This window comes from Nesoenas mayeri, assembly GCF_963082525.1.
Source record: "Nesoenas mayeri genome assembly, chromosome: 10".
In the NCBI taxonomy this organism is placed as follows: domain Eukaryota; kingdom Metazoa; phylum Chordata; class Aves; order Columbiformes; family Columbidae; genus Nesoenas; species Nesoenas mayeri.
This window is the reverse complement of record NC_137560.1, coordinates 23,993,666-24,019,316: the sequence shown is the minus strand read 5'-3', so window position 1 is coordinate 24,019,316 and position 25,651 is coordinate 23,993,666. Positions and strand designations below refer to the sequence as shown.

The 25,651-nt window shown below is 50.6% G+C and overlaps 1 protein-coding gene across 4 annotated transcripts in view; it reads left to right on the top strand.

The window, feature by feature from the left end:
• Window positions 1-688: 688 nt before the first annotated feature.
• Window positions 689-25,651, top strand: part of RAD18 (RAD18 E3 ubiquitin protein ligase) — a 33,794-nt gene continuing 8,831 nt past the window's right edge. For 3 of the 4 annotated variants that reach the window (XM_080350520.1, XM_080350519.1, XM_080350522.1), the window contains exons 1-11: window positions 689-793; window positions 1,069-1,150; window positions 4,764-4,825; window positions 6,289-6,359; window positions 11,043-11,398; window positions 13,386-13,485; window positions 15,758-15,942; window positions 18,670-18,746; window positions 19,476-19,536; window positions 23,519-23,653; window positions 25,191-25,398. In XM_080350520.1, coding sequence (XP_080206646.1) covers window positions 740-793; window positions 1,069-1,150; window positions 4,764-4,825; window positions 6,289-6,359; window positions 11,043-11,398; window positions 13,386-13,485; window positions 15,758-15,942; window positions 18,670-18,746; window positions 19,476-19,536; window positions 23,519-23,653; window positions 25,191-25,398 — 1,391 coding nt within the window. In that variant the 5' untranslated portion in view covers window positions 689-739. The remainder of the gene's footprint in view (window positions 794-1,068; window positions 1,151-4,763; window positions 4,826-6,288; window positions 6,360-11,042; window positions 11,399-13,385; window positions 13,486-15,757; window positions 15,943-18,669; window positions 18,747-19,475; window positions 19,537-23,518; window positions 23,654-25,190; window positions 25,399-25,651) is intronic. The other variant, XM_080350521.1, reaches the window with a different exon arrangement.

Here is a 25,651-nt window from a genome sequence, read left to right as displayed (position 1 = left end):
TGGTGTCTTAGAGTTTTTAAAATGAACATCTCCTGGAAAATGGGGGTGAAGACTCTGCCATCTGGCTACGGGATCACTCCGTGCCACATCTGATTGTCACCCGAGTAAACAACTTATCACAGTGGCTGAGAATTCTATTGCACCCATGTGCTCTCTGTGCGGTTCAATGAACATGATGAACCAAAGAAATCAGTGCCGTTATTTAGCGGCTTTGAGGGCATCTGTATTACCAGGTAACTTCTACAGGCACATTGAAAAGGGCAGAGGCAGGTTTGAAAATGCCTGGTAGATGGTGCATTTGGCGCTGAAAAACTACTGCAGATCCATGGGGCTTCGGAATTTCCCAAGCAGGTGTTCAATTAAACATCATTAGGAATGAAATCGGAACTGGCTCCAGCTGTGACTCAAGTTCCGCGGTGCGCGGCTCCTCCCGCCCGGGCCCGCTTCTGACTGCGCGTCCGGGGGGACGAGCCGGCGGCGCGGGAGCTGCTGCGCGGCACCGCCGCTGTCCTGGGAGCGGGACCCGCGGCTCCGCTACCGGGAGCACAGAACACCGAGATGAAGCGGGGCGGGGAGCGGCGGGCCGGCCGCGGCGCCTTCCCGGTGCCCGGCGGGGCCGCCCCGTCCCGGCCCCGTCCCGCACTACAGCTCCCGGCAGCCCCGCGCGGCCGGAAGCGGCCGGTGTCGGCGGGCAGGGCTGAGCGCGGGGGATTCGGACTCGCAGGCGGGCCGGGCCGCCATGGCCCTGCCGCTGCCCGACCCGCCGTGGCCGGCCAGCCTGGCCTCGCTCAAGGTGCGTGCGGGGCCTGCGGGGAGATGGCGGCCGGGGGCTGGGGGCGCGGCCGGGGGCGTCCCGCGGGGCAGCCCGGCCTCCGGCGGGGCAGCGCCGGGGACCCCGCGGCGGCCCAGGGCCCGGCCGGGCCAGCCCGCTCCTCCGGGCCAGCCCGGGCCAGCCCGCCGCGGGTCGCGGTGCGTTCCCGCCCCCGGGCCGCGCGGGGCGCGCAGCCCCCTTTGCGGGGCCGCTGCGGCCGCGGCCCGCGCCGTGCGGTGACCCCGGTTCCCTTGCAGGCCCTGGACGATCTGCTGCGCTGCGGGATTTGCTACGATTACTACAACATCGCCATGATCATCCCGCAGTGTTCGCACAACTGTGAGTACGGGCGCTGCGAGCGCCGCGCCCCCGGCCCTGCTCCCGTCCCGTCCTGCGCTGTCCTGCGCGAGCCCCGGCAGTGCGGGCTCCGGAGGGGTCACCGCAACACTGTTATTTCCTTTGCACTGGAGTTCTGTGCCTCCCATCCTGTGATTAATGTGTTTTATGGAGGGTCAGTTAATGCATCACTATTGACTTGGTGGTTGCAGTTTAAATTTACTTGAGTTTTCATAAAAATTGCACAGAAACAGCAGTTTTAATAAAAATTGCTTGAGTAGGAGCCAAGGTACATGGGGCATTTGTGGTAAGTCAGTAATGGGGCGGTGAGGTCATTCTTCCCTCTATCCTGTAATTCAGAATTAACGCATTTCGTGTAGCCGCCCCTCCCTGCGTTCCCGGCCGTACGGGTGGCTGTGGTGGGTCTGTCTTCACCCCGTGGCTCCGTTTGGCCTGGCTTGTCCTTCACTCGGCAGACCAAGGCAGGCAGGGCCGAGGAAGGTGTGCGCTACGGAACCGCAGTGAATGGCTTGGTCTTTACACATCTTTCCCAGGAAACACGAGACTGGAGAATGTCCCTGCGGGCTGGTGAAATCCTCTTGCACTTTAGCTGAGTGACAGAAAACTGCTGAAGAATGTCCTCAAAAAAGAGACTTCCCCTTTAGAGTTTTGGAGACAAGGCATCATCTGGCCGTTTTCGTTTACTGGCACGCAGAGCAGAGGTCACCGATCCCCTCTTTCCTTTAGAGCACAGGCAGCTCTCCTGCTTGCAGCTCAGCCGGCACGGCCGGTTGCCTCCGAGGAGCAGTTTGGTGGGAGCCGGGCAGCCGCCCGCAGCCTTTCCTCGTGCAGTCACGGCTGCAGCCTCTGACAGCTCAAGTACCTGTGGTCTGGGTTAAGGCACTAAAATGCCCCCTATTCCTGCAATTCTTCATTTAAATATCTTTGATAACATCTTGAGGGCGGGACAAAATGCAAAGCTGTATGGCAGAGAGCATGAAGCGTTATGAGGTACAATATTCGCGCTGCTGTGCCTCAGGCTGAAATCTGCTGGGACGTGGTAGCGAAGCGGCTCACTGAAAGGGAGGTACATTGCCTTTTCTCACCTTAGAATAAACACTTATCATTGTTTTGTTCAGCAACTATAGCACTTCCCCTTCCTTACATGAAGGAGGACATTGTAGTTTGGCAATAAGTTTAGTTTAGCTTGGCAAAACTCTCACCATTGAAAAGAGCACATTTGTGGAGGGAGCACGGGAAGTGCTCTGCACTAGCTGGTGTGACAGCCTGTCTGGGACCTGCTGGGTTCAGGGGCCCTTAACTTGGAAAAGAATCCGTCTGCTTTCTTTTCTTTAATAGATTACACATGGAATTTCCCCCTCCAAATTGCAGAAAGCCCAAGTTTTCTACAGGGAATCAAAATTTCTTGAAGTATTTTCTTCTCTGTTGTCTCTGTGTGCTCTCTTTGGTTCACTGGGATTGTACAATTCAAACAAAATCCCCTCTGCCATTAGGGAGTAATTATTTGTGAACAGATGAAAATTAAATACATTTGCTTGCAAAACTTCTTTTCTGTTTCTGGTTTTCTTCGTGGTCTGTTACAGGGCCTGTAGACATCTCTATAATCTCTTTGCACCTGTAGCCACTTAAAATTCCTCCTTGGCTTGTTCTCGGGTGGCTGGTAGCACTCCGGAGCTCTCTTGACAGCGGTTGTTTGACTTGCCCGGTGCGCGGGATTGTATCTGTATTGACAGAATAAATGCACCGTTCATATTTCTTTCACATCCCGAGAGCGCCTGAAGATGAGTGTGTTCTCTAACGTGGCCGTCTCCCCGGGGCAGAGCTGTGCCCTGGCACTGCTCATCCTCTCTGCAGGGAGGACGTGCCCAGGGCTCCGCACCGACGGGGGGCAGAGGCGCCGGCTGCTGCTGTGGGGCGTGGGGAACCTGTGTCTCTGACTTCTTCATCGGCCATTGCTGTCGGAGGGAGCTCTTCTTTTTGTCATACAGGATTTTCCCTTCTTGAAATCTGTGTTGAAATTACTGCTAGACCTGCAGCTGAGCGGATTTCAGAATTGCTCATTTTTTAAAAAATACTATGATCTTTGAAGTGTGCTGTGTAAATCATGGCATTACCGACTTTTCTCATGCAAGCTTGTTTTAGTCCTCTTCCTTCTCACAACCTCGCTCCTTCCAGTTTAAACTCAGCAGCGACTGTTTATTGCTGGCAGTGATTTGTATGCTCTCATTCTGTCATTGCTATTAGGCACCCAGGTTATCAGCTTAAATTCATACTTTGGAATTCTCTTCTGTGCACTGAAATACGACGCTGCGGGTGAATCTTATAATTAACTAGGTAGATGTGGTTTTACAGGGCAGTTTGGTCGGTGGGTGCGTGTGGCACGGCTGAGTGCTTGGTGGTGTGCTGCCCCGTGTGTTCCCCGGCTGAGGCCTGAGCCGCGGCACAGCTGTTTGTCCCGTAGCAGCGAGAGGTGAGTGGGAGAGGAGGCACCGGGGACGCGGGTGGTGAGGCTGTCGTGTTCTCCGCACGGGCCCAGCGCCGGCCCCGGGCACACGCGGCCAGACCCAGAGCTGCTGTGATTGATTATCCCTGAGCGCGCCGCGGCTCCGCTGCCCACGAGCCGCGATGGCTGCGAACGCGGGTCGGTGCCGGGGCTTGCTGAAGGTGACTGCTTGTCAGAGGCTGGCGGGCTGCGTTTATCACCTTGATTCATATTTGGTCAGTTAAAGTTTATTTATATTTTTTGATGAGTTCCTCTCCCTGTATAGCAGCACCTTACTCTATAATGTGATTTTGGGATACTTGGGTGGATTTGTGGTTTTAAGTGTTGAATTAGCACATTAATGCCTCTGCTGCTTTTCAGACTCCTCCACAGAGAGTCTTTTAAATACATCTGCTTAGGTGGCTGTCGCTAAACGTGTTCGTTGCTGAGGCTCCGACCAGTGAATTTAGCAAGTGAATGTCTCTTTTTGCTGGAGAGTGATTGAAGTTTTATGTCTTGAAGTAATTATGGAAGCTCATACGAAAATAGAGAGTAGAATAATTTCAGGAATTTACTGTGGCAAAGTGAAGCTTGGGCCATATTTCACCAAAGAGTCTATTGAAGCATCCTGTGATGAAGGTGTAACCCGGCTTGCTTTCCTGGGGGAGATGTAAGCTGTCTGCGTTCCAGTTCTGCGTCCCGTCGGTTCAGCCCTCTCCCTCAGCAGCAGGTTGGCCTTGTCTGGAAAGGGGAAGAAGCAGCTGGGAAAGAGCAGAGACAGGGAACAGGGAGCCCGTCTGGGGGCGGTGAGCGGTCCAGCGGGAGCCGTGGCAACCCTGGCGCCGGGAGCGCGGTCCGAGCACGACGCTGCTCCCGTGTGCAGCACAAGTGAGCTCCTGCTGTGGACAGAGGGACCGAGAGTAAATGTTGGAAGATGCTTCCATAAAATATGGATTTTTTTTTTTTCTAATTCCATGGAAAAATGGTGTATTTTCAGTATTGGTGTATTGTGGACTAGTTTGCATATATTGTCCAAAAAGGAAATATACTAGTAAGGGTGTTGAACTGCATTTGGAAGAATGCCTACTTAAAAATTATGTCTCCTTTTTCCAGTTTGTTCCCTCTGTATCCGGCAGTCTTTGTCCTCCAAAACTCACTGTCCAGCATGCTTCGTGGTAAGTGGTTTTCATTCCCTCAACTTGTTTTTATTTATTCTTTGGCAGATCTCGGGACTTTTTCCCTCTGGGCTAAGCTCAATGACTCATTCTGGCCGCGTGTCCCCGCGGTTCCCGCTGGCGAGCGGCTGGGCGCAGCGCGGTGCTCACTGCGGTTCCCGCTGGTGAGCGGCTGGGCGCAGCGCGGTGCTCAGCACGGTGCTCAGCGCAGGCGCGCTGCGCTGCCAGAGCCGCTCTGCTGCCAGCATGGCAGGCGGGGCATCGGCGCTGGGCTGTGCCTCAGGGCCGTGCGCACGCTGCCGTGAAACGTTTACTATTGCCTGCTAATTAGTTAAAATACACCATGGTTTAAAGCACGAGTGCTGAAATGTGAGCACTTTGATTTTCCGCGGTTGGGTGGCCTCACTCCGTCCCTCGAGGAGCGCCCAGCGGTGTCCCCAGCTCAGACTGTGCTGGGTCGCCTTTTTGGGGCGAGGGGGCTGTCCCGCAGCAGGACGGGAGGTGTTTGCGTGGGGCTGGCGTCAGGTGTGGAAGGCGCTAGAGGCACGTTCTGCCCCATCTGCGGGTGGCTGATTATTGCAATCTGACTTAAGGCCTTTTTCTGATTAAAGACCACAGAATACAGTCTATTCTAGGCCTTAGTCTTTTCGTCTTCAGCCAATTGGGCTCTCTTGAACTCCTAAAAATGATAGGCTGCCTAAAAACAATGAATGGCACTTCAGGAATATTGGCAGAATAGAAGTAATTTTCTTGTGTGTTTCTGAAGCATAAACCGGAGTAGACGTTTCAAGACTGGAAAACAGGTCTATTTGTAGCTTTGCCAGTTTCTGAACGTTCAATCAAGTGCAGACACTCGGTGGACGTCTCTGGGGAGTACATGTGAACCGTGCCCTGAAAAATCACAGGGATTGATATGAGCAAGACTAATCCAAGCTTTGTGAAACACAAGAACAGCAAGACAGCCAGAGAGATCAAAATGGGAAATTGTTTCAAAAGAATGTATTGAATGCACTAAGTAATCTCGTAATTCATATTTTCATTCTGTAAGCACTCAAAAGATTCACATTTCCCTTCATCAGTTTTTCATGCCTTTTTGCTTGATGTTCTTATCATATTCATGGCATCCTTGCTTTGGTTTTCAAAACAATTAAAACCAGGGTTCAATAAAGCATTGTTGGAGACGGTGTATGCTGGGTTTTGTTGCTTTAGCTTTATGCTTCATTTTTATCTATCACCTGTGATTTCTCAGACTTACAGTTCCTGGGCATTTATTTCAGTGTGTGATATTTTACAGGAAAATATATTTAACCTTATGCATCTCCATTGACACAGCAGTTTGGGGCAGGGTGGTTGGGGCGGAGATCAGAGAAACCAGTTATCGATCCCTTGAGCGTTTTCTGGGTATTTGTTGTTTTCACTGCGTGTTCATTTCTTTCTTTCCATTTCCTTTCTTTTTCTAATAGGCAGCCTCGGAATCTGACCTGAGAAATAACCGCCTGTTAGACGACCTAGTGAAGAGTTTCAACTCTGCCAGGTACTCTGTGACTTTGTTGCTCTGGTCTGTGGTTTGGCTTGGATGGGCCTTGCGGCTGGTTCGGCGTGACCGGGCAGGTCCTGGGCGAGCAGCGGGGCCAGAGGGAGCTGTGCTGTGGCACAAACCTCGGCACACACAGAGCTTTGTGCTTTTGGATGGGAAAATGTAGATACTGAGGGACCGCAAATGTGAGCTTTCCTGGGTAAGAGAAGTAACGGAGCACTGTGCTTTCACCTGCATTTTTATCTACTGTTCTGTTAATTTTTAATTCATTTCTGATCTCATCCCTTTGAAAGACAGGAACAACAGAGTAAGCATGGCTGGTAAACACTGATCACAGCAGACACATAATCTATGAGATTTCTTGTGTGATCTCTCTGCTGTTGATGAGAAGCAGCTCAGTGACTTGCTGGGTACTCTGTAGGTTTTCCTGTGTCTAGGGGAGACAAATACTCTATCAGCTTTTCTCTGGAATGAACCTGGAGCTTGAAGTCAATGGGATTCTTGGTTTCAGGAGTGGCAGGAAGCACGGCTCGGTTTATGGCTTTGTTTCTTGAGAGAGTTTCTCTGTGATGAAAATCTAATCTTCTGTATGACCGCTATTAGATTGAATTGATTTTATTTGAAGGATTGAAATTCTACTGTTCCATTATTTTAGCTTGAACTTTGTCTTTGGTATTTCCTAGTGATAAATGGATTACTATTTTTTTTTGGTAATGTCTTATTTTGTAGGGAACAAGTAGTGCTGACTTGGATCCATTATGATATTGAATCCTAAACGTTAATTTTTTTTGACCACTTTAATGGACCAGTATAAATCTTACCAGTCAGAGCAGCTCAATAATCTTTCCTTTTGTGACTTGGAGTTCAATGAATTTCTCAACATAAAGCTAAATCACTAAGACAAACGCTGCTGTGGCGTTCGGGGGCGCGGCGCGGTGAGAAGGGCCCGCAGCACGCGGGTTGCTGCGGTCGCTGCCTAACGAGGGACGCTCGTCGGGGGAACATGGACACCAAGTGAATCTTGTGTCGCTTCCGATGCCTCTCAGGTGGTCCCGAGTCGGAGGGGAACAGCACTTGTCCAGAGAGTCTTGTGTGCTACGAGTATCGTTAAAGCACAAGAGCTTTGTTGGTTTCTGCCCAAGCGATGCAGGTACGGGACAAATCTGTCTGCCCCTTCCCACACCTGCTGTGGTTTCTTTCGGCCCTCCCCAAAACAAATCCGAAGCCTGGGGATTGATTTTTTTTGAAACCTGCTAAGCTCTTCGAGTCCATCTGACTTGACTTTGAGCCTCAGGTAGCTCAGTGTTTGTGAAAATTAAGTCTTAAATCTTTTCAGTATTTCCGAAATGCAAAGACATTTCTTAAGTCAGGCCTGTAGGGAAAGCAAATGCTAATGCGGGTGGTGCTTAGCGAGGGAACAGCTGTGCTCCTGCTCAGCGTGTCTGGAATGGGAACCATCTCAACACCTCCGAGCGCTGATCCCGTTCACACTGCTCACCGTGGAGCGGAGGGACGGGGTCCCCGCTGGGACCCTGCCCGGCTGGAGTGCGGCGCCCCGACCACCTCCTGCGGTCCCACCAGGCCAAGTGCAGGGTTCTGCATGTGGGTTGGCACAGTCCGAGCACAGACACGGGCTGGGAGGAGAATGGCTGGAGAGCAGCCCTGAGGAGGAGGATGTGGGGGTGCTGGGGGATGAAGGATTGGCCGTGAGCCAGCCGTGTGCTCCTGCAGCCCGGAAACCGCCCGTGTCCCGGGCTGCGTCACCAGCCCCGTGGGCAGCAGGTCAGGGAGGGGGTTCTGCCGCTCTGCTCTGGTGAGACCCCGCAGTGCTGGTCCAGCTCCGGGGCCACCAGCATCAGAGGGACACGGACCTGTTGGAGCGAGTCCGGAGGAGGCCACGGAGATGAGGGCTGGGGCTCCCATCGGGCTGGGGCTCCCATCGGGCTGGGGCTCCCATCGGGCTGGGGCTCCCATCGGGCTGGGGCAGCCTCTGCTCAGCTTGTGCTCCGCTGCTCCACGGGAGCTGGGGCTCTGGAGCTGGACAAGAGGACACTGAGGGGGGACTCATTCCTGGGGATCAATATGGAAAGGGGCAGTGTCAGGAGGATGGAGCCAGGCTCTGCTGGTGACAACCAGTGACAGGACAAGGGGCAATGGGTGCAAACTGGAACACAGGAGGTTCCATATAAATCTGAGAAGCAACTTGTTGGGGTGAGGGTGGCAGAGCCTGGCCCAGGCTGCCCAGGGGGTTGTGGAGTCTCCTTCTGTGCAGACATTCCAACCCGCCTGGACACCTTCCTGTGTAACCTCATCTGGGTGTTCCTGCTCCATGGGGGGATTGCACTGGATGAGCTTTCCAGGTCCCTTCAACCCCTGACACGCTGGGATTGTGTGATTGTGTGAATTCATCACTGAGTGGGGCAGTTCAGCGAGCCAGGAGCGGGGCTCGCGCCAGCCCTGCTGCATGGACAGCGCTCTGAGCAGCTGCAGTGAGGCTGGTGTCTTCAAGAATAATAAGTGTAAAGTTTTGGTGGTTTGAAATTAATTTCATTGTCCTCTAGTAAAGAGATTAATTTGATGAGAGTTGTTGGTTTCTGCATCACCTAGCTAGAAAATTTAGCAACAGAATTTAGAATTATACTTGTGTAAGTAGCAAACTAGTCCTTGCTGAAAACAATCTCTGCTTTTTTCATGCACAGGGAAGAAAAAGGTGTTTTTACTTTCAAGTTTATATCTTAGTTTCCTAATCGGGGTTCCGTGACAGCTAGTGAGTCAGAGCAATAAACACATCAGCTCAGAGTGCTGGAGAGAGCAGCACCATCATTTCTAATGCACGGATTAACTTCCAGAGGGACTGCAGAAGGAATTTCAAGGAGAGAAACGGTCTTTTTGTACGGTTCGGACTGTCCTGTGCGAGCTGTTCCGGGCAGATTCACAACCCCGTCTCTTCCCTGGAGCTTATTTACGTGGAAGCAGTAGATTCCTGCTTGCTCTGTGTCAGCGCTGCTTTGGCAAGGGAGGAGTAATTGGGCCATAAAACGGGAAGCAGGATCTCGATGAAGGAGGAAAATGAAATTTTTTAGGTCTTGCAGCTCTGAAGAAGAATCTTCAGCATCCATTGCCAGTGATACTGAAGCGAACCGGCAGCGCGCGTGCCGAGTGGTGCGTTGGCGTGCCTGTGCTCCTCGGCTGAACGGAAAGAAGTGCAGGTCTCTGCCCCCGGCGCGGTGGGAGCGGGTGGTCTCGGGGAGGATTACAGCCATGGTCAGAGCGGTGGGTGTCAGGACCCGCTGATATCTTCCCAATTCATCTTTCAGCCTTCAAAAGTTCTTGTGCGCTTAAACTGAGCTTTGTCAGCCCTCAGGCCTTAACTGCTCTGTGCCGGGGAGGTAGACTTGTACCTGCTAAAACCTTTTGGAGGTGATGGTAGCCTGTGCTAGTTTCTTAAGAGCATATGATAGATAGTGTAGAAAACTGCATGCAAAACTAAGAGCTTGTTGGAAATGGGTTTGTTCTGGGGTTTCCCAGTGGGACCAGTTTGTGGGTGAGCTGCTCGGTGTGGAGATGGCGGGGGTGAGCGCGGCTGCGTGCCCTCCCTGAGCCACGGCTGGATCCCCCCTCTGCTCGGGCTGGTCCGATCGCCCAGTGACACCTGCAGAGTTCCTGGGAACAACGAGAAAGCTGAGTGATTAGCTTTGGGGTGAAGGGAGAGGGGCGGCTGTTGGTGAAGGTTGTGTTGGACAGCCCAGGGCTGTGCGAGGAGTGCCCATGGGGTCCAGCCCTTGCATCCCAGGGGTGCTGCTTTTGAGGGGTGCCATTGGGGGTGCTGGTTTTGGAGGGTGCCATTGGGGGTGCTGGTTTGGGGGGTGCCGGTTGGGGGTGCCGGCTGTCGGGACCACTAGATGTCATCACCCGGCCAGCAAAGCTGCTCCATGGGCCCAAAATACTGTGTTCTGGAAAAAGCCATCCTGAGCCTCTTCTCTTTTCCATTTAGTACTGGCATTTTCTGTATTTTCCCACCAAAAAAAAGGCATTGAGAATTTATATGTGTTTTGGCAAACGAGTTTTTGTGTTCTTGTCCTAGTGTTCTTTCCATTGATTCTGTGCCAAGATCAGATTGCTTCGGAAAAGTCTATTCATAAGTCTTTATCCTTCAATACAAGGAAAAATTCGCTATGGTTATTTGCAGACTAATGGTGTAAATAAAGCAACCTGTATTATCAAATTATTGTTAGGATGGGATTTGATTTTTGTGAAATAGTTGGGGTTACCTGGTGCTAAATCTGGAGGCCCGAGGAACGTGCGGGGGTCCATGGGGGCTCTGCTCGACTGGGACACGCACAGGGATGGGGATGTGACGCTTTGTGCTGAACTCTGGCTGCGGAGCCTGTGTCACAGCTCTGGGACGCGGTGCCTGCAGAACCGCTGCCTTCTCCAAGCGACGGGAAAACCTTTTGTTCTTCACTGCGTTCCGCGCGGTGCTCTCAAGGCATTTTATTACCTTTGCAAAAGGTGACTAGTTTAGTTAGAAGCTCGGGGTGGTAAGGAGCCGGGGTGGTGAGGCTTGGCTGCTCCCCGTGGTGTGGGCAGAGGGAGGAGCGGGGAAAAGCTCTGGTTTATTCTCAAAGCAGAGGCCAGTGTGTGCCGTGTGGCTGACCGTGTGAATTCTGGCTACCCCAGACAGCAGCTGTTCCAGCTGGTGCAGGACGCTCGGCAGGGCCCGTCCCCCCCGGCCTCGAGCGGGCGCCCCGCCGGCAGCCGCCCCGTCAGGAGTCCTGGCTCGTGGCCGGTTTTGAAGGAAGAGGCGCCATCGATCGACAGTTTCTTCAGAAAGGCAGAGGTTTGCGCCTCAACAACGGCAGACGGCCCGGCGGGAGCAGTTCAGAAGATTTTCAGCACTGAGGATCACCACAACCTGGACAGCACTGCTGCAGAGGCCGATGGTAAAGACGATGAATTGGGATCCCGAGAGAGTCCTGAATGTGCCCAAGGTCACGAAAAGCCTTCAACATCTCTGCTGAAAGCGGTCAGGAAAGGTGAGACTGAACGCTTGGTGTGTCCTGCTCCGTTCCCCGGCGTGGCTGAGGTTGGCTGTGGCGCTGGACACCGCAGCTCGGGCGCTCGTCCCCCTGCTCCCGCGGTGTCCGCAGCGTCCTTCTTGAGGCCGCTTGGGCTGATGCCAAGCGGTTCAGAGGAGTTCAGCACTCACAGATTCCTTTGCTTTGAGTAACAACTCTTACAAACAATAGTTGCGCAACAGAATTAGTAAAAAATGAAGTAATTTTCTCTTCCCTCCCTTAACGACTAGATGGACAACATCACAGTCCTACTCTCGCACCCTAAGTCACCATGAGCAAGGTATTTTATACGGTGTTTGCTGTTTGAGGGTGCACCCGCAATCCAAACGATCATGGCTTCAGTTTTGTTAATGTTCCTATCCATACACTCTCTAGAAGGAAGTAATCTGTGGTGTTCTTGTCATTCTACACTGTTAGGATCAATTTATTCTGAAGCATGAAAATGCCCATTTATACTGATCAACTACAATCAAATGACAGAATCTTCTTAGCTTTGACAGGATGGCAGCCATCCTGTTGATCCAATTAAAAACCTCAGTTAAAATAAAAGGCTGTGTAGGAGTGCAACACTGATTCTTATTAGTTGATATTTATCTCTCTTTTATTTTTTAAAATTATCCTTTTGTGTAATGATTTATTCAGCTGGAACTCTGAAGTTCGTATTTATTCGTTAGTTGGATAAATAGTGCTCGGAGATGTAACACGGCCAGAGGAGCGGCTGCGTGAATGGGATCCGCTCGGCCTGAGCTTACGTTTCCTGGTTTTAAGGATCAGACTTGCTGGCGTTAGTAATTTAAAACTCATATGAAATTTTACCTCTCATTTATTCTTGAGCAATTGGAATTTTCACTTGCTTACAATTTTATGACCTTATTAAATCCCCGAGCATGCATTACATTGAAATCGTTTCCACAAATGCAAAGCAGTTGGTCAAACAAGATAAATGGAAGGCCTGAAATGAGGCATTGCTGAAGTGCCTGTAGTGAGTATTATTTGTTCTGTGTTAAGAATTGAAACGTCAACTTCAAATACAATAATAGGCTGCTCAGAACTATTGTGTTATGTTACTGTCCCGACTGTGTTGTGTTTTTAACCTTTGGCTGGGATATGATGTCATGGGAGTCGGGAATTGCACAGCAGTGTTACCAGAAAGCTCTCCCGATTCCCACAGTGGTTTTCATAGGTTGTTTTTTGTTTTGTGTTTTAAACCAAAGCCGGCTCCCCGCACACAGTGCAGGGGCTGCCAGTTCCAGAGCCTCTTTCCCATAGTGCTCAGTTAAAGCCAGCCTTTTGGGTTTGACATCACGGGACTGAGAAAGACGAATATTTGAAGTCTATGTTTTCTGACTGTCTTCACAGGTCGTGTTTATAGTTGCTGCTTGAAAATATGGTGCGAGAAGCATTGTGAGCTCGGGGTGCCAGGCTGCAGGGCGTTAGTGGCACTGCGCTGTCACAGGGTGTTTTCTGTGCCGAGAGCGGACACACGGCCGGGTCCTCGAGCCACCTGCCCCGTTGGGACCCGCTCGCTGAGAACAGGATGAGAGCAGAGTCTGTGCTGTGCTGTCTCACCACAGTGAAGCAGCTCCTTTGTTCAGCAGTGAAATAACCACACAAGTGAAAAACACGAGCACAGAAACCTGCTTATGTTGATATCAGCCCCCAGGTCTCTGTGCGGGTGCGTGTTAGCCTAGATTTGTATTGGAGATTTCGTTCCATCTGCCAGCAGGGAAGATGAGAGCCATTCTGATACCAGCTAGAGAGCCAAATAGGTGTTCTGGTGCAAAGGAGAGCTCTAATGAACATTCTGCATAGACATGCCAGGTCTTTTACTAAAGACATCTGGAATCAGGGTTTGCGTGGTCGTCAGTCAGCAGCTGGGTTCCGGGTGAGCGTGCGCTGGTCGTTGTGCTGCGCACGCAGTGAGCTCCTTGTCCCGTGCTTGCAGTGGAGTGTCCTGTCTGCGGGGTTGCCATTCCGGAGCAGTACATCAACAAACACCTGGACAGCTGCCTGACCAGCGAAGAGAAGAAGGACAGCCTCAGGAGGTGAGCAACGCCTGCCAGCCCTTTGACGTGCATGTAGCCCTTTGTCTGCACTGCTGAAATGGTGCGTATTACTTGACGGGTTATAATACAGTGGATTTGGTTTGTTTCTTGGTTAGCTGCTGTATAGATCCCTCTAAAATCACTCTATAATATGATCGTGGTGACTGTCCCCTCTCAAGAAAGTGTGTGGATCACCACCACAAATACTTTTTGGCTCCTAGTGGCAAGAAAACGCTGGACAGTGTTTTAAAGAATCCAGCGCAGGGAGCGAAACTGCCTGTGCGTTATTCTCACCACGTTTCACTAGCATTAAAACTCTTCAGTTAACACTTGCTCCCATTTGTCACGTGGTGAGTGAAGGGCTTCCCCTGGTTCGAGTGGGCCAAAGGCAGCTGCTTCACTAGCCGTCAGGGCACAACCAAAGGGCGCCTTCCTCCGCTCACCGGGCTGCGTTTCAGCTTCCCCCGGTCAAGGTTGTTTCTTTAAGGTCTCGGTTTCCATCAGATCAGCGCTTGCCTTGGACTTCATGCCCCTGCCCCAGGATGTGTCACGGTCGCCACGTTCCCGTCACACGTGTACACTTGGGGTGGTTTTACTTACTAGCGTAAATTTAGGTCATTATTATTTCTAACTGATCAGAACCGCGAGGGCCTTTTACAGCATGCGGTTTTACTGCGTGCTTTTATTTCCAGTTCCTCTGAACTTGGAATTAGAAAGTAGTTTTACGTTAGAGCTTTTATTTTGCCCAGTGATGCTTAGAACGCCAGTCTATAAGCTAAAGGGCTTGGAAGATGGATAAGTGGTAAATTAACATTGAAATGTGATGTTACATTTTAATTTCCATTTAGGACATTTTTAGTGTTTTCTCTGTGCTTAATGGCCGGCAATGAAAGGCAGGTTTTCTCTGGTGCCGGGCCCATGTCCCTAGCAGAGTTTTACATTTAGCTTGTTTTATCTAGAGTGCTTGGATCTTTAGGAAGTGTCACACAAGACCCCCCTCCACAGGGCCTGGCTGCTGAGCGCCAACTGCTGGGCTTGGGCAATGCGCTTGTTTTCTGGCCGTGTTGCCGGGGTTCCAGTAACAGCACATCTCGAGTTCTTCTCTGAGCGATTTTAGCTGTTTATCCTCGAATTCGGAGCACGTGCTGTGCTGATGAACAGCCGAGCAGGATTTCAGCACAGGAGCAATTACAAGCAGCGTGTGTTCCCAATGCGCGCTGCGTTTCTCAAGGGTGGAAACCCCCGACAATCAGGCTCCAAATGGTGTGAGCGGGTTTTGTGTCTTCTTGCCAAGCTGCCATCGCTGCTGCTGGGGAGTTAGGATACATACAAAGCTTTCTTAACACTTTCAAAAGATTTAGTTATTCAATGACATTTTTTTTGTATTTCCCAAAAGAATCTGGAAAAATTCTTTTCCTGAAGAACATATCATGGTAATATCTGGGGTTTTTTTTGCCAGCTGTGCTACAGGGTCTATATGAGAGTAGATGAATTAATGATCATTTTTGTTAAGCTTTGTTTTTTAACTTGGCAATGTATTTTCAACGTGCCGAGTTGGAAGCACAGACAGTTTCCAGGTGGGTCCTGTCACGGTGCCAGCTCCTCTGATTGAGAGCAGCGCAGCTCCAGTTGTGCTGCAGGGAAGGAGGCGCTGGACTCAGTGCTGTTCTGCAGCTAATAAAGAATTTAGGCTGAAGAAGGTGAGCGAGGCAGCAGATGGATTTGGGTACCCGGGGCTACTTGAGTGTGTTTCAGCAGGAGCTGCCGGGCAGACCGGGCTGGTGTGTGCAGGAGGAAACCGCTCTGCTGATTTGAGATGGAAACAGTTTCCCGAGCGATGCCGGGAACACCAGGTTCTCCTGTGCATGGTCCGTTTGGGCTGGAGATGCTGTTCATTCTGGGTAACGTCCCTTCCCGTGTCACCGACCTGCCCTGCGGGGTGGGAGCTGCACTCTGCTGATTCTGAAGCCTTTGCTGGAGATATTAAACTGAGCCACGGTCCGTGTGACACGAGCAGCGTTTCCTAAAGAGAACCCAACTAGACCTGTTGCCTTCTGTGTGCTTGCAATTGTCTTTGTGGTGGATGGAAGAAGGGCTCTGGCTTCCCAGAGCTGTCAGGTCTGCGAGACCCTGTCACCGGTTGTCTGTCACTGCTGAACCCATCCTTTCGGGTGCTTCTGACCCAGAGTGGGGGAAATACCCCGTGGAAATGTCAGTATTTGGGTCTCCATAGGAGCACTAATGACAAAGCGTTTGTTCCCGTGTCCTGCAGCTCTGCTCACAAGCGGAAGCCTCTGGCCAAGGTGGTTTACAACCTGCTCTCCGACCGTGATTTGAAGAAGAAACTGAAGGAGCACGGGCTGTCCACCCACGGGACCCGCCAGCAGCTCGTGAAACGACACCAGGAGTTTGTGCACATGTATAACGCTCAGTGTGACGCTCTGACCCCCAAATCGGGTAAGTCAGAAATTCTGGGAGAGCTGTTGTGCGTGATCTGTATGGATTTCCCCGTCTCTTAGTTCTCAGGGTGGGAAGAAGGCTGGTTTGAATATGTGGGAAAATGAGAGCTGGAAGAATTTATCTAAATCAAGATGAGTGCAAAGAAGGGAAACTTTAAGGAAGATCAGAAACCTGTTGCTGTATTCTGGAAGTATCCAGCAAAGTTGTGAGTTTGTGTTGAAATTCGGATACTTCCTGGTGTACTAACCCTGTTCTGAAAAGTGTCCCGTGTTTTTACTGACTTTGCATTTTATTCAGTGCCTCCAAATTAGACTCTGAGGCTTTTAGTCCATAAATTGGAAATACCTGAGGTTCTTAGTAAGTGAATGGATTATTAATGTATCTTTTGTTCTGAATTTGTGCTATTCCTCCTATACACTTAGACTTTTGTATTTTTATTGGGTTTAATTACAGCTCCTCCTGCTATGTTCTGGTTTGCACTACATGGAAACATGCATCTTTCTCAAAGATGTGTCATTTGCCATCTCGCAGTTCAGTCCTACAGGTGATATAAGGAGCAGCACAAACAGGCTGCGTGTGTGGTGAGACACAGCAGATTCATACTGGATTATTTGTTGTTTGATTAGAAGCTTATGGCAAGCAGTCCTTTGAAAGGAACCTGTGGCAGGATGCTGTTCTGGTGTTCGTCTCCGGGGCGCGGCGGAGCCGTGGGTGTCCTGGCCATGCCGGTGTCGGGGCTGTGTGCCCTTCGCTGCCTTTGAAGGCAGAGAAATGAGCAGCATCGTTCCTCACAGTAAACTCCACTTCGTCAGTTAGCATTAAACAAATCTGACAGTATAGGGGAGTTTTTATTTTGAGTGAATATTAAAAGCTCCTACGTTAACTCCATATACGTGTGATCAGTTGAATATCCACAACTTCTGTGGCATTTCAAAAATAAAGCGTCGTTTTGGTGTCCAGCTCCTTTATTCCCTGGGCTGTCCCGCCACATGCGGTGCTTTTTCAGAAATGAAGTCGCTCACTGGAGCACAGCATGAATTCAGCAGACGAGCTTTAGGCTCCAGCTTTTTGGAATGGTGGTTTCACTTGCCAGCTCTTGGCTTGGATTGTGGGAGCAAGTGCATGAGAAAAGCGAGTCTGCAACCAGCGCTGTTCGCCTTTTCATTTTGCTCTTTAACCGTTTTAAGAGCTTGACTAAGAAGGTTAAGTGCGTAAGTGAATTAGGTGCCAAGTGTCACTGCTTAGTTTGTGCCTGAGCTCTTGCGAAAATAAACATAAATGCTTTCAAAAACCGCTTTCTAGGACTTCAAGAAGTGTCTGGGATGAGAACCAGCACACACAGTTGTTATGAGGTTGTGTTTGGTTCCAGCAAGGACGGCGGTGCAGGCAGTCGAGCGGAGCGGCTCGGGTGGGATGGCGGCGGCACCGGGAGCCCGAGCCCGCAAACAGAGCGAACAAGTGCAGAGTTCCCTGGAGTGCTGCCGGGTACCTGAGCTGCCCTGCCCTGCCCTGAATAACGCAAAACTTCTATGAAGTTCTGGCTCAACACCTCTTTATGAAGGGTGAATTATTAAACTGGCCCTTAGGATGCAGACACACACTTGCGGTGGTAGCAGTGAACCCAGGGTCACCGTCTCATACACATAGCTGAGCTTCTGCCCAAGCATTAGTGCCAAATTCCTGAATTTTGCTGAAACTAGTTTTAAACAGGTTTTATTCCTTCAAAGCCTAATAAGCTTCTTGTTCTCTGGTTACTGTCTAGTGATAGTGTTTATTTTAATAAATGCCCATAGCTACCTAGGAGCACTGTGAAAATGATTAAGTGTAGAAGCAGCTTTGTAGAAGTAAATAGATGTAAGGAGGAAATTCTTCACCGTGAGAGGGGGAGGCCCCGGCGACACTGCCCAGAGCAGCCGGGGCTGTGCAGGGTATCCCTGCCCATTGCAGGGCTGGAATTGGAGGAGCTGTAAGGTCCCTTCCAACCCAAACCGTGCTATGAAATGGCAAAGTAAACCATGCGGGATCTTGCGTAGCTGTAGTTTTAATGTTACGCACAGTTGGGTCTGTTTATACGGTTTGGAAGTGTCTGACTTAGGCGCTAGAGCAGGTTGTAGTTCGTCTTTGCACTCTGGGTTTGGGTGTAAGCCTGCAGGCGGTTCGGGGTTGCCTTGGAGGTACAAATACAATACACAGTCCATGTCGGTATTTTATCTTCTGTTTAAAGAGACATTATAAAATGGAAACTCTTTCTGAAAGACCTGCCTGTGCACCACAGAAGCACTACAGTGTGTCAGAGCGAGGTTCAAATACCATGTGAAAAGGCTGTTTTCCCCTGGGTTTGATGCAGGCAAGGGGTGAACAGCCTGGGTGGCTGGGACAGGGCGCAAGCCCTGAGCTGCTGCACGGAGCCGCGGCCACGGCTCCCGAGCGCCCGCTGGTCCCAGACGTGACGCTGGTGACAGGACCGTCCCGCTGGTCCCAGACGTGGCGCTGGTGACAGGACCGTCCCGCTGGTCCCGGACGTGGCGCTGGTGACAGGACCGTCCCGCTGGTCCCCAGCCAGCACTGCTGGGACCCGTCCCGTTTGCCTCTGCCCGCGGCTGCCGTCCCGGTTTGCTCTGGGTCGGAGCTGGTGCCCGTTGGTGACTGAGGTTTGCAGTAGGTTCACTCAGTGCTGTTACATCTCTTGATTTATTCATCGTCCCTTGCTTGTCTTTCAAACAGTTGCAGAGATTGTTAAAGAGCTGGAGAGGAATGAGAAGGTTCGGCTTCAGCTGGAATTTAATAAAACCGGTGAAAATGTAAGTGAATTATCCATGTTCTCAAAGAGGGGATGGCCGGGAGAAATTGCAGAGTGGGCACGGGATGTGTTTGCCTATTCCATTGTCATGGGAATTCTCGGATTCCCAGGTTGCGTGTTGGAATTGGCACATACCATCTTCTAATCAACGTGATTTTCTCATACCGTTCATTCGTCATGGGCAGTTCTGTGTGTGCTGCCGACGTTTTGATGTCCAAACCATTAAGTAGTAGCATTTTTTTATTGCAATAGAAATTCTTGAGGAATGTTCCCCTTGGTCATATTAGAGGATTTTGACCCTCCATGGCAGCGTGGAGAATATTCTGTTTCCTAGAATTCTCGAGGATTTAGCTAGCAAATTCCTTCTTCTGCATCAGCAGCAGCGCCTGTTCCTTTCCCATGACATATGAGACTTTTGTGACTTGTGGAGCATGTTTGCACAGTGTTAGGAAATATTTTATGGTGCACACATGCTGGGTGTTATGTGGAGTGTTTTGACGTAGTCCTGTTGGCTGTGTTAAAGCAAAGCAAGACAGCATGTATATGTACTTTGAATATATATATTACTGTCTACTTTAATTATCTATTACTGTCTGCAGATGAGATCGTAAGAGCTGGTGGGGGGGAAAACAGAGCTGATCCTTCTTCCAGTTTTAGGTCTCTAGTTTTAAAGTATGTATCTTTATCATCATTTTGTTCATGTAAATAAACGTTTGTGTGATTTCTGTAGAGCTTGACCTTCACAAAGGACCAGACAGAGGAAGAAATAGATGAGATCCACACTGATTATCGTAAGTAACATGCAAGTTTCGCTTCATTCACCTTTTTTCCTTTGTACTGCAATATACACGCGAAAGTGGGGCTTTTTACCCGTGTGTGCTGCTCCCACCCCAGTGAATCAATGGGAGCTGCAAGTTCTCTGGGCTGAAGGTTCCTCTTTGAACCTCAGTCTGTGTGAAGTACCAGCCAAGCGCTGCCAGGGCTGGGGCTGAGCCGGCGCTGCCCCGGCACATCCCCGTTGTGCACCTTTTGCTTTTCTTCCAACGGGCCTCCGAGAACAGGAGCATTTTAAACGTCCTCCTGCTGTGAACTCGCACTCAAGAGTAGTGTCCTCTCCCTCCACAGAGCCATCCGACCACCTTTATGGTTCCTTTAGACACAAACATTCGTGTGGGAGTTAAGCACCGCAGGACTTGCATCTTGTTGCGGTGACTTAGCACGGAAGTGGCTGATGTAAACCGATGTATACCACTGATTTCCTGCCCCTCGTTTGCGTGTCTTGCACGGCAGGTTTTAAGCAGCGTGACTGTGTACCTGGCTCGCTCCTGGCGGTTCATGATTCGCATGTTTTGTGCAGGTTTCCACTGGTCTGCTCACCCACACTGAGCCCCGCTGAGCCCCATGACGCGCTGAGCCCCGCTGAGCCCAGTGGTGCTCAGAGCCCTGCTGAGCCCAACGGCACTCAGAGCCCCGCTGAGCCCCATGGCGCGCTGAGCCCCGCTGAGCCCCATGGCGCTCAGAGCCCCGCTGAGCCCAACGGCACTCAGAGCCCCGCTGAGCCCAACGGCACTCAGAGCCCCGCTGAGCCCCATGGCGCGCTGAGCCCCGCTGAGCCCCATGGCGCTCAGAGCCCCGCTGAGCCCAGCGACGCTCAGAGCAGCGTGGCCGCGGGACAGCGTGTTCTCACTGTACTGCAGGGCGCATTGAAACCCGCAATATGGTCCTGTTTCCTGTGTTTCCTTGCGTCGCTTCAGGCATATAAATTATTCCATAATGCAGCTAGATTTAGCCTTGTTGATTTTAGTTGGTTTCTGTGACGGCTAAATAAGGGCCTAAATCTTTAGCAAATTTTTCCCTTGCTTTTTTTTTGCTGTCCTGAGAATTTTTTTTCAAGTGTACATGCACTGTTTGTGGTTTTGAATCTTAAGCATTCTTCTCTCATTCCAAGTAACTGGTCAATAATGCCTCTCTTCCCATGCAGGAATTTTGAGCAATGCAATGCAGGGGGAAATTAAAAGAGGTATTAATCCCAAATTGGGCATTTTCCCCACGAGGCTTTGGTAGCTCTGTAAAGAGCAAACCCGGGTTCAGCGGCTCTAGGGGAGCTGCACACAGCGCTGACCCAGCGATAGACAGAACTGCCCCGGTGCCGCAAACCCACCGCCCCGGGTCCGTAAAGCGTTGGGGGCACAGGAGCAGCGGGGCTGGGGGCGTTATGTTGAGTTTGTGTTGCCAAAACGATGTGCTTTCCAGATGCTCGGGGTCACCAGTGCACGCGTTAGCTCAGGCAGTTTGACTGAACATTCCAAAGTCAAACAACAGGGAGGAAAAAAGAGAAGATAGAAAAATATTTTAATGGGAACATACGGTATTCAAATGAAGAAGAAGTGACGGCCAAAGAGGTAGATGTTAACTAGTGTCAGCAAATTATTTCTAATAAAAGCAATAAGGAAGAAATCGTAAGCATGAAAAAGGAATTGTACATTAAAATTAGAGGACAATTAGAGATTAAAAGAACCTTTATCAAATGCCTTTTTTCACTGTAGCACAGAGGGACTTTAAAAAGCTTTCATATACAATGCAGGGTTTTTTCTCCCCTTTTAATTTACTACATTTGCACCCTAGGTCACTAATTCACAGCTGAATTAGTGCATTAATTAGCTCTGACATAAGTTCTGAATAAAAAACCCCAACCACGTACTCTGTTCTGTATTTCCATATGCAACGCAATGCAGCGGATCTCGGAACAGCCTCCTTGCAAAGCAAGATAAGCCACATGGATGAAACCCCCGCTTCTCCTTTTACCTTCTTCTTTACAATTTCCTAGCGTCTTAGCAAATTGCACATCGCTTTGGATTGGGGTTTTTTTTGTTTGTTTGTTTTTGTGTGTGTGTGTGAAATGTGTTTGAAAGACCAATTAATATTTTGGCTGGTTTGAGATGGTTTATGTGCCTGAGCAGCCACGGAGCCTGTGCCTGGGCTGCAGTTGAGGGCTCTGGGCTGCAGTTGAGGGCTCTGTCCCCTGCAGAGCTGCTGCTCCTGGGGGCCGGTGACACCCGCAGGTGACACCCCCAGCCGCTGTCAGCTCCTCCTGCAGCTCCAGTTAAAGACTTAAAAAATCTACTGGAAAAGAAATACGTTTGTTCAAAAAACTGTGTTCTGTTGCTATTTCTGCTTATAAATCCTTTAATTTGCAATGTGATTCAGAAACTTGGCGATTTTTGTTTTTTCTTAAATATTTGTAATTATACCTGTGGTTGGTTTATTATCGAAGTGCTGTGGTTTGCTGGAGGTGTGCGGTACGGCGTTTAGTGCAGTGGTGATTTACAGCCTATCGAAACAGTGCCGTGGTTTGCCAGGACATTTCTTTTTGGCTTGGAAAACTTGGTAGTTACACCATGAAGCAAAACAACAAAAAATAGTAATACTGGGAAAACAGAAGCGCCAAAGGAATCACGTCATGAACGTGCAGCGGTTCAAACACCAGCCACAAGGACTTTCTTTCTGTTGCAGGAGTTGTTGACCGTGTGCGGCATTTTCAGCTGTGCAGGGCAGGCAGTGGGGTTTAAATGTTCCCTCTGGTTTGTCCTGGGGATCCCGCGCCCTGTGCTGGCTTTGCCGCGCTGGTTGTGCCGGGGCAGCGCCCGGGGCCGGCAGAGCCGTGCGTGCAGAGCCGTGCGTGCAGAGCCGTGCGTGCAGAGCCGTGCGTGCAGAGCCGTGCGTGCAGAGCCGTGCGTGGGCTGCTGTGCATGGGCTGCCATGCATGCAGAGCCGTGCGTGGGCTGCTGTGCATGGGCTGCCGTGTGGGCAGAGCCGGCCGAGCCGCAGTGCTGCATGCAGAGCCGGCTGCACACTTATCCACATAAACCTCCTCTCAGAGTGACTTTGTTCAAAGTCGGGCCTCACAGCGGGAATTCCCGCTCGCTGCCTGCGCTGTAACGGGTTGTGTGAAGCCCCGTGCTGGCCGATGGGGTTCGGTGTGAGTTGGTGTGTTGTGTACAGCGAACGTGTTCCCCCGTGCCCAGCGAGGGCTGGATGACTCGCACCCCCTGGCTGAGGAGATGAGGCATTTTCCCAGCCTCTGAGTAAAGAATTGGAAGTATCTAGACTGAAAATCAACATTGCTTTGACTGAATACCGGAGGATTGCTTAGAACACGCTCGGTGATTGAAAGTGCAGAGTACGCAAAAGAGCAATTAACTGTGATTTAGAGGATCTGAATCAAAACAGTGCAATACCCATGACAGGAAGGCTTTCGACATTACTTTACTGCAGAAATGGGAAACCCAGAGCAGCTTTAAAGCAATTGCCGGGGCAGCCGGGGTTTTCCTCGCTGTCTGCAGCGGGTGCTGCTCACAGGGCTCCGTGGGTCGGGACCGCGTGGGCGCGGCGTGCGGGTGCTCCCGGTGCTCTGCCGGGCTCGGTGCCCCGGCCACAGCAGCGCACGCTGTCACGGCCGTGACTGCGATACTTAACACCTTCAGGGAAAAAAGCTCATATAAAGAAGCAGCAAACCGTTCTTCTGTGCACAAGTGACGTCTTCATCGGTGAACACGTTCTTGGCTACTGGGTAGCTCTGTAAAAGCACAGGCAGATGTGGGTCATTAACAGAACATGGAACATATTGCAGCGATGAGTGGGTTTTCATTTACTGTAACAAAAATATTTTGAATTCAGTAGTTGGTGTTTATTTCTGTTCACATCCTGTTCAGTGTTGGCGGTGCACCCTGGGGGTCCTGTGGCGATGATCACTAACGTGCTCTTATGTTTCAGGGAACAAGCACAGAAGTGAGTTTCAGTTTCTGGTGGATCAGGTGAATAAGCGGTGGAAGAAAAGTGGTCCGAGGAAAATGGAAAGTGCTGGAAACAAGGAAGAAGTCGCTGTCACAGAGCTGCCAGCAGGCGCAGGTGAGTGACGGTGTTTGTCGTGGTCCCTCTTCAGTCCGTGGTGCCGGTAAGTGGGGTTCCCGGGGAAGGTTCTTTGCTCTCGTTGTTCTTCTCCTACAGCCCTTAAGAGTGGGGAAAAAAACCCCTAAGAATCAAACTGACCCTAAAAAGACTGACTGCTGTTGATTTTCGTGTGATACATCAGCACAGCCCATAATGAGTTGTTTGTTTGATTTTAGTGGGATTGTGTATAGATGTGCTTGATTTAGGTGCATATTTTAACGAGCTGGTGGAAATGGGATCTCGGGCTCTAGTCCAAGTCTAGTGGAGCTGCTGAGAGCGGGCACGTGATAGTCTGAGCTTGGAAATGAGAGTGGTCGGGGTATTGCCTGCTGGGATCCAGCTTTTCTGTAGCGTTAATGACAGGGAGTCAGTAATTGGGAGCTGCAAAGATGTTTGTGTGGATTAGAACAAGTATTTATTTGTCCTGAGCTTGAAGCAGTAAAACACTTCGGCTTCTATCAGACTGTTCATACAGGATGTTGTGTCTCTTATTCAAACTCACTGCATTTAGTGTTCATACCCTTGAACACAGTGCAAGCGGGAACGCGCAGCTGCTGTTGGGCAGTTGTGTGGTTAGCAGCAGCATCTGGCACCTGTTTGTCAGCCGCACTGCCCGCAGCATCCGAGAGATACCCACGGGCGCTTCTACCTGCTTCCCTGCGGGCTTGTCCGGTCCCGTTGGGTTTATGTTGTTGTGGTTGCTTGGCAGTGTACGTGTGCATTTGAATGAGGGATCTAGAAGAGCATTCCCCAGCCTTGTGTGACTTGTGGTGTTATAGTCCATTCACGACAGGGAGTTTTGGTGATAATTCCAGTGACCAGCGTTGGGTGCGCGTTTGTCTCTGTCCTGGGAAGCACAGCAGCTCTCCAGATCCGTGCTGCGCTGAGATCCCCTGGCAGAGCTCCTGAGAACAAAAATCAATGAAAATACCCATATAATAGTATGAATTTCATCCTTATCATTTCATGCAGACCTCGATGCAATGAATAATCCTTTCCGTGTGAAGGGTGAAAATTAAGGAGTCTCACAGATAAAGTTTATCTGATTTGACATAACTTACAGTGATGTCCCTCTTCTAGAGCAGAGACAGCAGCAATGTGTTATTGGATCGTGGGATCACAGCCTCTGAAACGTGGGTTTCTGTGCTCTCTGGGGGCTCAGCTGCTGTGAATTCCTGTGTTTGTCTGTTGTGTTCTCAGCCCGGTCATCTCCCAGTTATGTTTCATTAACTGGACAATGGACTCGCTGTGATCAGCCTGTTGTTTCAACAGGTAAAAACCTGCTCCTGGTATTTAATGATGCATTTTGGTGGAAGGGAAAGGGCAAGCTGTAGCTAAGTCCAAGGATTGTGCAGCTCCTGCACACTCTGATTACTGTTCTGGAAAAGAAATTAAACCTTTGAAACTCTGAGAGTTTTGGGAAGCAAGTAAGTGGGAACGAGGCATTGGTATTTAAATATTAATAACTTTGTTTTTTCTTAAAATCTGTCTCCAGGCTGTCAAATTGGAAACAACAGTATTTTGCTTTGTCGTTCTCGCTCATCTCTGTCTCTGTCCTCGGCAGAAGGTGCGGAAGAGCGTCCCGGGGCAGCCCCCGCGCTCCAGGCAGAGGCTCCCGGCGGCAGCGGGAGGGAGCGCGGCTCCGCGGAGCGGCCCAGGTCGGTCTCTCCTGCGCTGTCCCTGTCGTCCGGATCAACAAGCAGGTTAGTGGAGAGGAGCCTCTTCTCCCCGGGCTGTGCCACGTCAGACCAAACGTGGGAAAACTGTGCCAGTAACTGCGAGCAATCTGTCTCTGTGTCCGTCTCTGTCTCTGTGTCCGTCTCTGTCTCTGTGTCCGTCTCTGTCTCTGTGTCTGTCTCTGTCTCTCTCTACATCAAAGGATGTGTTCCTGAGCTGGGGTTACTGATTCATTCTCCTTCATGTTTCTGGCCATTCAGTTCCTTGAGAGATGGAGCT